This window comes from Labrus bergylta, chromosome 7, assembly GCF_963930695.1.
Source record: "Labrus bergylta chromosome 7, fLabBer1.1, whole genome shotgun sequence".
Lineage (NCBI taxonomy): Eukaryota > Metazoa > Chordata > Actinopteri > Labriformes > Labridae > Labrus > Labrus bergylta.
Window position 1 is genome coordinate 13,919,837 of NC_089201.1, and position 13,593 is coordinate 13,933,429.

General features: G+C 43.9%; 1 protein-coding gene across 1 annotated transcript; it reads left to right on the plus strand.

Annotated features, from left to right (window-relative positions):
- The first annotated feature begins 665 nt into the window (after positions 1 to 665).
- Positions 666 to 12,407, plus strand: LOC109984823 (mitochondrial inner membrane m-AAA protease component AFG3L1-like). The gene is made up of 16 exons (XM_020634959.3): positions 666 to 942; positions 1,924 to 2,008; positions 3,253 to 3,341; positions 3,657 to 3,806; positions 3,966 to 4,037; positions 4,547 to 4,671; positions 4,760 to 5,030; positions 5,130 to 5,267; positions 5,571 to 5,724; positions 6,359 to 6,466; positions 7,240 to 7,365; positions 7,664 to 7,774; positions 8,325 to 8,440; positions 9,200 to 9,400; positions 9,515 to 9,709; positions 9,904 to 12,407. The coding sequence occupies exons 1-16, from the start codon at positions 811 to 813 to the stop codon at positions 10,132 to 10,134; spliced, it is 2,304 nt and encodes a 767-aa protein (XP_020490615.2). The 5' UTR covers positions 666 to 810; the 3' UTR covers positions 10,135 to 12,407.
- Positions 12,408 to 13,593: the final 1,186 nt, after the last annotated feature.

Sequence of the window (13,593 nt, forward strand, 5' to 3'; positions counted from 1 at the left end):
CAGTGAGACTGATATTAATGCAAGGGAAGTTTATTATATCGCCCCTTTCACACGCTATATCAGACAAATTCATTATTATTATTATTATTATTATTATTATGAGGTAAAAAGAATATTAATACAAATACGTTTAATTAAAAGAAAACAGTAAAAGTCACCTCACTTTGGGAACCACAGAGTTATTGTTTGTCTGCAGGTTACAGAATATGTAAGACTAAATGTGACGTAACTTTCATCATTCTTTAAACCTGTAAAATGTTTCCTCTTTGTTTTATTGGTTTAGGTTAGGGATTATTTGTTTCATACCTTTAAACATTAAATGATTTCGTTTAACTATGTAATTCGGTCATGTTAAGTAATATGTGGAAAACGCAAAGTCACTCCATGTTTTGGTAACATGAAATCTTACATGACAGAAAGTGCGTCTCTGTCTCAGCCAATCAGGACGAAGGTGCGTTGCGAGGACCCGCAAGTGGCTTCCCGAATGCCTGAATTAAATTAAATAATTGTACATTTCTTTAATATATTTCATTCTTTCACATTAAATAAAAATAATTTATATGATTCTATCAAGGAGTGACCGTCGCTGACCGTAAATCTATAAGAAAAAGTAATTTAATATTTTTTTCCGAACAACATCGTCCAGCAGGAATCTGAAGAGTCAGTCCGTCGGGTCTTAAAATCATCCTCTCGTTGACATTTCATGCTGTTGCTCTTATTCAATAACACTCGGAGCTTCAACAATAAGTGGAAATTAAACAAAAAGCATCGTGTTTTGGACTTTAAGACCGGGCACACGGCACTGGGAGGATGTCTCAGCTTCTGAGGCTTCTCTCGGAGGCCGCTCTGCCTCTCTGCCGGGCCGGAGCAGCCCGAGCTCGGCTCTCCGCTGTGACTGCTAGTCGGCTCTTCGCAGCCGGGTTTCGGAGCTCCGCTGTCCCGGTAAGCAAAACGTGGAGGATTGTTAAGTTAACAGTTTTCTGTTAACAGTTAAAGTCTGTCGGTGACTCTGTAACCTATGGTCCCCTTCAGGTGAGGTTTGTAGTTACATTTAAGCTGAAATCTGTGCGTGTGGAGGATTGGCTATCAAGCGGAGTCTGGCCCCATACCAAACCTCATTACAAAATCTTCATTTTAATGATTCGTCTTCTGAATGTACTCTTTAAATCTCATTATTTGATCCTATCTGATCTACTTTGATCTACTGTTTAAATCGGCATTAATTTCATTTAGAAAATAACATCCATATAGGCAGAAAATCATTTTTGGGGGGGCCGTCCAACCAGCGTTCAGCAGGGCAATGAGAGTACATTCTGTCAGATGGGGTACCCTTAGGGAGGTTTCCTGCGGTCATCACAAAATTTGCACATAATTTGCACATTAGTTTAAAGGCAGGGTTCCCCTCTGTTGCTCCCTCAAAAGCCACGCTCCCTCACTTACATGCAAAAGTGCCATTGGTCAAGAGGTGACCTGAGGCGACGCCACAGTCGGCCTTCGTCGCCACTAGTTCTTTGAGTCTGCCTGGTGAGTCAGGGCCTTTTAATGTGGCTTTTAAATGTCAGGTGTGAGTCCATCGCTACACCCAGATTTCTTACCTGGTTTGTGGTTTTCAGTGTTAATGCCTGAAGCTGTGTGCCGGTGTCTTACACATTTAAGTAAATAAATAAACCTTACACCTCAAAAATGGCAAGCTGTGCAATATTCTGCTTCGAGACGAGACACATCTGATAGCCTAAGCTTTCTCTGGTCTGGAGTTTTTAATCAAATTACCTTCAGTGTGTGTTTTTAGACCTTGTTATCGGTCTGGAAGGCCGTCACGTAGCACAGAGGCATCACATGTTCTGTTTTCCCCCTGCAGACCCTCTCTGGTTGTTGTTGTTGTTGTTGTGTACTAACTGTATCTCTGTTGTGTGTCTTTTTCAGAACATCTCACGGACTCCAGCGAACCTCCTCTCCTGTCGCAGATTTCAGACGGCCCAGAGACGGCTTTACTCCACTGAACCCAAAGGTGAGAGTGAGAAAAGGTGAAAGCTGTGCTTACCATCAAGCAGGTAAAAAAAGAAAAAAAAAGAACATAAGTTGTCCGCAAATGAAAAATTATAAAGCTTTGAAAATGGACACAGACACTCTCCACGAAACAAATGTATGAACAAAAATCTGGTGACATAAACGGACGACACTGAGGGGAATGTGTGGAGCGTAAAACGTGCTGTGAGTAGTCAGAAGTCTGTAGCCCCTTTCACTCTGCTTTTCTTTTTTTTTGCCGTAATTAAGCTCTGCCATCGTCACGTCTTTGTTCTTTCATATCGATTCTGTGAGGTTTTTTTGGTGTTGCTTAAACACGGCACATCAGGAGCTCCACACACACACACACACACACACACACACACACACACACACACACACACAGTCACACATGAACACACACAGCGCTGCGCTCCCCTGCGGGCTCCGCTGAAATTGCTCACCTCTGTAACTCTTCTTTTACTACCTCAGAAGACAGAACTGAGGGGCGACACTGCAACATTCAGATTGAAGGGGAAATGTCACAGGGGCGTAAATATCGAGGCTTGAAACGCCGATCTGAAAAAGGGCAAAAAAAAATCAAGTCCAAGTCCATTTTCAGGAAGAACGTTATGTTTTATAAATTCAATGTTCAGACTTAATTTTCAAACAGGCTGACGAGTTCAATCGTTCATAACTTTTCTTCTAGACTTCATCAGAAACAACTGCCGCGATACTTAAAAAATCACAAACTGTGATATTTCATAAAGTGAGGAAACCAAATGTTCAAGAAGAGAGGGATAGTTGATGTGTCTCAGTTTGTGTCTCTTTGGTCAGTTTCTGTTGCAAACTTTGTCGACAGTTCTCACTTTTATATATAGTCTAATCTTATTGTGGTTTTGTTTCACTATGTATTTGACTGAGTTGAGTTACCATGTTGTATATTAAACAGTGACATGTTTATATTTCATGTTGACTCTGTATTTTAATGGAAGCTGCTTAGAGCCTCAGTCAAGGATCTTGGTTGTTTCTCGAAGGCTGCTTTATTCAGTGCTTCTTACATTTTGCCCTGTTGGCTGTTTGGATGTTTTTTTGTCTTTTGTCTTTTTTCTGTCTTGTTCTTCCTTGCAGCAAAACCAATCGCCCTTCGGGGACAAATAAAGTTGATGTTGAGTTGAGTTGACTTTGTTCTCAGTTTAATATTTAATTCAGGCAGATGTATAATCTAAAAAATCCTGTGAGTTTCAGATGGAAAAGGAGGCGCAGGAGGAGGAGCAGGAAGATCAGGTGGAGGGAAGAAAGGAGGAGGAAAAGACTGGTGGAGCCGAATGCAAAAGGTACGTCTGATTTCTGATATGAGATTTTTGGGGCTGATACTGATATTGATATTAGGGAGAGAAAAAATCTGATACGATATATCGGCCGATATATTTCTTAAATCTTTCTGTAGATATAGATAATCTAGATTTACACATTTATTGCGTTGATCATTCTTAAATGCTTTTATTGGTTTTATTTATTTGACTGTGTTTCAATTCTTGATATTTGAACTCGCTGTGCAGAACTTTGACAAACTTTGTTCTTAATATGTGTGTGTGTGCGTGTTGGTGTATGTGTGTGTGTGTTGGTGTTTGTGTGCATGCGCCCTGCAGGGAGACTTCCCCTGGGACGAGAAGGATTTCCGTTACCTGGCGCTGACCGTGACCGGAATCAGTTCAGCTCTGCTCTACTTTTACTTCAGAGACAACGGCCGAGAGATCAGCTGGAAGGACTTTGTTCATCACTTTGTGGGCAGAGGAATGGTGAGCAGAATTTAAACTTGAAGAAATCACAGAATACCTGATCAACATTCATCAGAATAAAATGAAACGAACATGACTGGAGAACCTATAACCCCTCTGCTAATGATCATAAAATTAATTCATGAAATGAAAATGTTTATTCTCATTATTTCCTTGCAGGTGGAGCGGTTAGAGGTCGTCAACAAACAGTACGTCAGAGTGATCCTGGTGCCGGGAGCTGATGCCGACGCGGTGAGAGAGAGTCTAAGGTTAAAATATAGCTCATCAAAGTCCTGTACTGTCATTTTTATCACAAGAACACAGAAGGCTGAGACTGGCTGGTTTCCGTTGTGCACCTGATATCTGGTGCCCACGAGAAACCGTTCTTGTGAGACAGCAGCTAAAATGAACCGTTTCAGGCAGAGGTTGAAATGAGGGGTTTTACTGAGTATTGAGCTACACATTTAGATTTTTTTTTTAATATCCTTTATTAATCCCTGAGGGAAATTCGTCACATCTCGCTATGCTACTCAGTATTTGACCCTGACTGACATCATGAATTCATTACCAAAACTTTGCCAATGTTCTTGTTCATGTAGACGGTGTGAAGGAGTTTTCCTGCAATTTCTTTTAAATTTAAAACAAGAAATGACCTGATAATTGGTGCCCATGACTTCAATTTTATTGCCATGGTATTTATTTTATTTTTTCGAGTTTCATATCAAAGGTTAAAACTCTGGTATCATGCACTCCTTCTTCAGAGCTACGTTTGGTTCAATATCGGCAGCGTGGACACCTTTGAGAGGAACCTGGAGGCGGCTAGCGTGGAGCTGGGTCTGGAGGCGTCACACCGACCTGCTGTTGTGTACAGCACCGAGAGCGATGGGTGAGTTTAACATGCAAACATCATCGATTTAAACTCCTGTCCCCCCCCCCCCCCCACTGATAATAACCCTCCTCCTCTCTCTCCTCAGCTCCTTCATGCTCAGCATGATCCCTACCCTGCTCCTCATCAGCTTCCTGCTCCTCACCCTGAGGAGAGGACCAATGGGAGGAGGCGCCGGCGGCGGGAGAGGCGGGCCCTTCAGCATGAGCGAATCCACGGCCAAGATGATGAAGGACAACATCGACGTGAAGTTCAAAGACGTGGCCGGCTGCGAGGAGGCCAAACTGGAGATCCTCGAGTTTGTGAACTTCCTGAAGAACCCACAGCAGTACCTGGACCTTGGAGCCAAGATCCCCAAGGTACAGATATTAGTCAGGAGCGAGACCTGAAGGGTCCTGAAGAAGAACTCTAAACATGACTCCAGTGAAATGACTGTACTGTGTTCTGTGGTCTCTCAGGGCGCCGTGCTGTCAGGACCTCCGGGGACTGGAAAGACTCTGCTAGCTAAGGCGACGGCCGGCGAGGCCAACGTCCCGTTCATCACCGTCAACGGCTCCGAGTTCCTGGAGATGTTTGTGGGCGTCGGTCCTGCCAGGGTGAGTGTGTGACCAGGTTTTATATATACTTATGTGTCGGTTTATGTAACTTTGCAGATTTCCTCTCTATTGATCAATTACGGGTTTTTATCTGATCTGAGAAGTCGGACACTTTTAGGATCATCCCGATACTGAAAAAGAACTGAAGAATCCAAAAGTAGTTATATATTTAAATAAAACAATCAGCTTAATTTTAAAGCAGCTAAAACATTTAGTTGGACTCTACTGATGAAGCAAAGACGTACTCGAGTTACATCTGAAAACACACGCATGGTTTCTGCTGACTGAGTTTGTCCTCATCAGGTGAGGGACATGTTCGCCATGGCGAGGAAGAACGCCCCCTGCATCCTCTTCATCGATGAGATCGACGCCGTGGGGAGAAAGAGAGGAGGGGGGAACTTTGGGGGTCAGAGCGAGCAGGAGAACACGCTGAACCAGCTGCTGGTCGAAATGGACGGTATGTATGAGATGAATGTTTTTTTATTTCAAACATTTTCCTTTTTTTATTTAAAGACCAAAAACAAACAAACGCCTCATCCTCTGTAGAGTCGATGAAGCTTCAGTGTTTAGCTGGCTCTGGTTCAGATAGAAGTGATTGTACCCGACCTAAAAAGCCTCTGCATGTTTCTAATAAGCTCCACGAGCAGAAACGTGCTCAAACTAGGATCAATATTGGAAATGCTTTTGAAAAATGGAGAGAGGTTAGAACACAGAAAGGTTTACAGACCGATGCAGAGCTGGCTAAACACTGAAGCTTCAGTGTCCACCACATGGCAACCTGTGTGAGCATCGACTCTAGAGAGGAGGGGGCGGGGGAGACAGCTCTCTACAATGTTTAGAATTTAGACTGCAGTACCCATTTTAAACACTAGGTGTCAGAGTTACATACTGCTCCTTTAAAGACGTTAAAACGAGGGAATAGGAGAGATCTGTGATCCGGGACATGTTTGGTCTTCACTCAGGACTAAAGTGCGTCTTGACAGTTTGGCTTGAACATAATTTATGTGATTCTCTTCTCTATCGTCACCCCAAAGAAATGTGTCCTTGAACACTCTTTCAATGTTGACACTCTCTATTTTTTTAATGTTCAGGTTTTAACACGGCTACCAACGTGGTGGTCCTGGCTGGAACCAACAGACCGGACATCCTGGATCCGGCTCTGATGAGACCGGGACGCTTCGACAGACAGATCTACATCGGTAAAACTGAAAACTAATGACTTATAATTATCATTCGAGTCAGACTGAGTCAGTGGGGTTTGATTTCTTTGAGTTATTTAAAAAATCTGAAAATGAAATCTAGTAAACAAGTGATGAAGTGAGAGAAATGCAGGAGGCCAAATTGAATTCAAACCTTTATTCATTCTAGAAAAGGACATTTAGGATGCCCTCATTTCCAAGTAGAAATCAAAATGCTCAACTCTGCAAGAGAGGGAAGAACTCCAATCTTTAGCGTGAGCTGGACGGCGTTCCACGAGTTAAAAGGCATCAAAAAAAAAAAACTTTAAGAACGAGCCAATCGGAAGAAAGAAAAGACATCTCCCCTTCATTTCTGGAAGAAGAGAGCGACAACAAATGTCAATCATTCCCTCATCTGTGACTGGTGTCGCTCCAGAAGTAAGCGCCCTCAATGCTGGCAGCCATGTTTGTTTTACTGATGCGTCACTGCCTGTGCAGGTAGTCGGCAGATGTCAGAAACCCGGTGTAAGGCGGAAACATGCCACAGTAGCCTGTTATCTTTTGGAGTTTTCTAGGTAGCAAAATCAGGTTTCTAAAACTCTTGATAAGGTTTCTGAAATCAGGATGTGATGTTTATGTACACAAACTCTAAAAACCAGATAAAAACAGGGATACTCAAGTCTTAAAAAAACGCTATCACACATTTATGTTTATTTTGGAATAACGAGCACATGAAAATGTCCGAGTCATGCGGTAAAATAAAGGTTTAAAGGAACATGACTGTCTCCTCTCAGGTCCTCCAGACATCAAAGGCCGAGCGTCCATCTTTAAAGTCCACCTGAGGCCGATCAAACTGGATCCCGCCATGGACAAAGATGTCCTCGCCAGGAAGATGGCCGCCGCCACACCAGGATTCACCGGTACGCTTCATCTACACATTCTGTTAGAATGCAGCGATTTAAGATTTAAGTTAAAGTTTGTTAAAGGCGGGAATATGTAGAGATCAGAGTGATCCGGTGCACACCAGGATCATTCGATCGACTTTAAAGTTTAAAGCTCATAAAACATTTGAGTGAACAACAACGTTTTCCCCGGCGCTTCCTCAGGTTTGCTCTCCGCTTGATAAATACGCAGAAATATTAAGATCACGTTAGTGAAGCCGTGTGTGTTGAGATTCATGTTTGTTGATTGAATTTTATTTCTCTCTGAATGACTCAGGAGCCGACATCGCCAACGTCTGCAACGAGGCAGCGCTGATCGCCGCCCGACACCTGGACTCGTCCGTCAACGCCAAACACTTTGAACAGGCCATCGACAGGGTCATTGGAGGTAGGCGGTGTTCAAAAAGCAACGTTCAGCGTGTCTCAGAATCTGTAATTTCACTCTGCAGAATATTAACGACGATGCTGAAGTGTAAAATCCTGCAGTTCCTCGATTGTCCCCTATAGGCTGGCTGCAGAAGCACAGGAAGTCACATACACACCCATTCTAAAAAGCCTGTTTTTACAGCAGAGATTAACATGTTTACAGCCTGGTTCAATAAAACAAATAGGTCTGATTAGCTCATGTCTCGATTGACACACACTGTACGGGGGTGAATGTTTTGATGACTCATCAGTTTTGATTTGATGAAGGATAAGAGTTATTCACAATAAGGCGTGTAGCTGACCTGATTGACAGGTGGGCGCAGGGTAACGGTTTGTCAGGAGGTTTAAAACCCGCCTCAGATCCAGCTCTCAGCCTGTCGTTAGGTTGACTGAAAGTTAGACTGAGACAGCATTTCCAGCGTGGAGACCGCCATTGATGGGACTCCAGCGCCCCCTTCAGGAACAGACGGGTGACGTCCTTTAATATTCACAGTCTATGTTTTGTGTTTCAGGTCTGGAGAAGAAGACTCAGGTCCTGCAGCCCACAGAGAAGAAGACGGTGGCCTATCACGAGGCGGGTCACGCCATCGTGGGCTGGTTCCTGCAGCACGCCGACCCGCTGCTGAAAGTACGACTTCTATCTTCTGCGACATAATCGTACACAACACGACATTCTTCACATCACAGAGTTCAGTTTGAAACTTTGAGACTTACAAAGTCTGTTGTCAGTTTTATTTTAAGCAACGAGACAGATTTTAGTTTGAAAAGATTAGCAACATAAAACAGAAAGATGTCTGGGCAGAAACAGACGCTTTAGAAGTAATTTAAAGGAGCAGTATGTAACTCTGACCTCTAGTGTTTAAAATGGGTACTGCAGTCCAAATTCTAAATATTGTAGAGCGCTGTCTCCCGCCCCCTCCTCTCTGGACTCGATGCTCATGCAGGTTGCCATGTGGTGGACACTGAAGCTTCAGTGTTTAGCCAGCTCTGCATCAGTCTGTAAACCTTTCTGCGTTCTAACCTCTCTCCATTTTTCAAAAGCATCTCCAATATTGATCCTAGTTTGAGCACGTTTCTGCTCGTGGAGCTTATTAGAAACATGCAGAGGCTTTTTAGGTCAAGTACAATCACTTTTATCTGAACCAGTTCTCTTTCCCGCTTCCATCGCTGCAACACCTGTTGGCTTGACCTGATAACTGCTCTCATATCTGATATCTCATATCTGAGTTTTAAGGCTCTGGGGAGCCTTAAAACCGCCTACCTTCTCTGGTCCAAACAAATCCAGAGCATTCAGGACCAGAATCTAAAGTTAGAAGGAGGACATTGTCTATATTTTATTGTTTAGGAAAAAGCTGCTGACTAAACGTAACCCCCTTCCTGTGTGCAGGTGTCGATCATCCCGCGGGGTAAAGGTCTGGGCTACGCTCAGTACCTGCCCAGAGAGCAGTACCTGTACAGCAGAGAGCAGCTGTTCGACAGGATGTGTATGATGCTCGGGGGCCGCGTGGCCGAGCACACCTTCTTTGGCAAGATCACCACCGGAGCTCAGGACGACCTGAAGAAGGTCACACAGTCGGCCTACGCCCAGGTATATACACACACACACACACACACGCACACACACCTCCAGAATCTGTCTTATTAAGCAAAAGGAGAGTCGCTGTCTTTCCTCGATCTCAAGCCCCTCCTCTTCCTCCCTCAGGTGGTGCAGTTTGGGATGAGCGAGAAGGTGGGGCAGTTGTCGTTCGATCTGCCCCGGCAGGGCGAGATGGTGATGGAGAAGCCGTACAGCGAGGCCACGGCGGAGCTGATCGACAAGGAGGTCAGGGAGCTGGTGGATCGAGCGTACCAGAGGACCTTGCAGCTGATCGAGGAGAAGAGGGAGCTGGTGGAGATGGTGAGAAACATCGAGTGAATGTTCCGCTGCACAAATAGAAAGATGAGGGGAGGGTGCAGCCCTGTGTCCCATGTGTCCTCGGACAAGACGCTTAACCACAAGTTGCTCCCGCTGCTTCGGCGCCGATGTATGAATGTGTATAGCAGAGATTTTTGTTGAAACCCCCCACATTGATCCCTTGGTTTCCTCCTCAGGTGGGGCAGCGTCTCCTGATGAAAGAGGTCCTGGACAAGGCGGACATGTTGGAGCTTCTGGGCCCGCGGCCGTTCGAGGAGAAGTCGACGTACGAGGAGTTCGTGGAGGGGACGGGGAGCTTTGAGGAGGACACGAGTCTGCCTGAGGGCCTCAAAGACTGGAACCAGGAGAGAGGAGAGGAGGCGGAGGAGGCGACAACCCCGACTCAGGAAAAACAGCAGGCCATGTAGAGACGGAGCAGACAGAGCTGTGTTTTCACAGAGCCTGGGGATGTTTCAGAAACACCTTCCTCACGTTAGTAAATCAGCTTGTTCTTTGTTCTTCGGTACGCTCAGTTAAAAAGGCTCAAGAAGACTTCACAGCAATAACTGCTCAGGTTCATACAACTCCTCCTCCTTTACATCTTCAAACACACAATTTTTTTGTATTCACGTATTTGGACGACTTCAGCACACAGCCGGCAGCAGTGAAACCGGCTGTGACTCTTTCTTTGAGGCGTCCTCTAAAAGTTGTTTTTGACACCGACAGGCTTGGATTGTTTCACTAAAAGTGCTTTCACATTAGGGACCCGGATCCGAGTACACTTGACCCCAAAGTCCGGCTCATTTGATCAGCGTTAACACAAACGGTAGAAGAGGTGGTCTCGGCCATGATTCATGTGTACTCGGAAGGAAGTGGACCGCTATATGATGTCATTCTGAACGGCTCCTGTTGCTTCAAAACCCGTCGTAGCCGCTCAGCAGGGGGCCTGTTCCATCCTCTGAGCTGCACAGTAGATTTGGAAGTAGAAAGAGGGTCATTGTTGTTTTTTTAGAAATAACAAAAACATCCAGTTAGCAGGATGCTCTCAGTCTGTGAGTGGTTGCCATGGTTACTTCTTCTTTCTGCTTCTTGGCAGATTTGCAGAACCAACTATGTGCATACTGCCCTCTGCTGGATTGGACTGTGTACATACAGAAGAGTACTCGAGTACAGAGCGATGTAATTAATGGGAACGCAGACCAGCGGGGGGGAGGAATCGCTCTCGGGGACGATATGAAACGATGGCGCCTCATGTGAAAACGCCTTTCATCAACAGAAATTGCAGACAGACTCCAGCACACTGTCCGTGTCATCATCGCACACATACGTTGTGAAGTTTGAGTTTGAGATAAATAACTCGTTCCAGATCAAGTTGAAGCGTTCACATAACTTTAAACTCTTGTTAAGCCCAGCAGGTACAACTGTATTAAAGTTGCGCAGAAACATGTGGTATCCAAACTGTGATTTGACGCCACTGAAGTAGAAGATCAGTCTGAGCCTGTCGGTCGTTTGAAATCGTCTTTGTGTTGACCGGATGAACTCAAGTTTAAATATCTTCAGCTCCGGTTTAATCTCCACCAGCACATGAGAAACAAAAAACACAGATTACTGATTACTGGGGTTTCCAAGTGTTTGAAAGCTTCAACATTCAGACGAGAAGAAGTGGGAGTCGAGAAGTTAAAGAGAGATTTTATTTAAAGAGACAGTGCATTTAATGTGTTTGATGAGAAGTGAGACCTGCCCGGCTCTGCACCAAGAAGAACGTTTAAGGATCCTCAAAGCTGCCTTCAACAGGAGACCAACATCGACTGATTCATGTGTCAGCGTGTAAACGATGCACACGTCCCCTCAGCGTGTCGACAGACTGATTTGTCTTTTTATTTATTATCGATAGAAATTAAGTTTTTCGCTCTTTCACTGAAGACTCGACGGGAAGACAAAACGTCACCTGAAGAACTTTTTTGGAGCGGAGCCGTCACATTTTTATCAGGTTTAAATATTTTGAAGTGATTTTTGATTTCTGTAAAGTTACTGCTGATGTTTTTTTTTTCTTGGATTCACTGTAAAAACTGAGCGATTGAGATTTCCCCCGGCGTTGATTTCTTTCCTATAAACACACTGATGCTGTAAAAAAAACTGTAAACTGTTTGTGTAATAAGTGCTGCTGTCTAAGGATTAATTAATCGGGATTAAGCACGTTTTTAATCACACTTTTATTTTGAAGTTTTGTACTGTCTCAGGGCGCACTCACACTAGACTAGGCAATCAGTAGTGTGCCTGAGCATGCTTCACTCAAGCAGTAACCTCTAGTGTTGAAAGATGAAGCCAATGTGAAAGTGTAAAATCCTGCAGTTCCTCCAGTGTCCACTAGAGGCTGGCTGCAGGAACACAGGAAGTCACATACACACCCGTTCAAAAAAGCCTGTTTTTACAGCTGGTTCAATTTTTTTTTATTTCAGACCTGAATTAATCTCGTTTTACTCTTGAACTCTGACCTCCTTTAACCCATCTTAAAGCAGCTACATCTTCACTTCATGACGTGACAGGAAAAGGTTTAATTTTCTCTCTGATGGATTTTTATTTAAAACTTCTTCAACACAGAAGTCAAAGTTTTAGTTTTTTTTTATGTCTTCGGTGAATTCAACATTTCTTCCAATCAGCTTTCATATTTACAGGACGATTAAAAAAATCAAAGACTTGAGACTGTTGCACTGGATGATCATTTCTCTTGATTACAGCAGAGATTCTGTCTTTATAAAACATCAGTTTCCCTTTGCAAGTCATGAAACTTAGAGCAGGAGCGACCTCCAGAGAAGCAGGATGAGGGTTTTTGTAATGGTCATATAACGGTGAGAAATAGTCACATCTAAAGTCCTTATTTAAAAAAAGTTTTAGTGTGAACTCTTCTGACTGACGGCTGATTAAATTTGAACATTTAGAAACTAAATGAACTAAAACAGTCCAGTGTGTGAAATGTAATCGTTATCTGACCTCAGGTTCCCCATGATGTGTAACCAGTGTGAAACTCAATAAAAATCAGGGAAAATGCAAACACTTGTTTTTAAGTCATTCAGACATTAAACCATTTACTCCTTTTCTTACACTTTCACTAAATGTGAAGACCCCAAAGGTAGAGTCAGTAGAAATATAAACATTCAAACTGCCCCCCTCCTCCTGGGCTCATCGCCCCCTGCAGGATGTAGTGTGTACGTTTACTGCTTGTAGCTACACTGCAAGCTAACACGCACTAGCACAAGCTAACCGCTGGTGTTTGTCACCTGCCTATCCAACAGGAAGTAGACCAACTCCACGTCCACGGGTAAAAGACAACACAAGGTTCACCCTCGTTTTAGAACGAGCTTTATCCACTTGGTGTTTCTCCTCACCCTGATTATAGCTCTTCTTTGCAGCTATGTCCTCGTCCGATCTCTGAATTGTACCCACTCCTAAACTCACCTGCAGCGCTCTCATTGGCTGGAGGAAACACACCAGCTCCGCCCAGAAATGTCCCGAGTCAACCAGAACAGTGAAATCCAGTCAGAGGTCAGGGTCTCTGCAGACACACCACCACACATGGATGGAGGCCCAGAAGGGACAATGGAGCAGCTCTACTTTAGGAATTAAGTCTGTATTATTTATTTTGAAGGAGAAAGCTGCTGACTCGGACTTTTAATTTTTTCTGAAATTATATTAAGAATAAAAAAGCTCACGTGACAGATCTGTCATGGTGTTAAGATTTCAGACTCTTTGCTGGAGACAAATCAAATGTTAAAGTATATATACAAGGATTTTTTTTTTTTTTTTTTAAAGCAGTGTCATCATTGTTTGAGTTGTCCAGCTGGGGGCGTCCTCGCTTTAACTTTAGTACATCTGCTCTGACTCTGAAC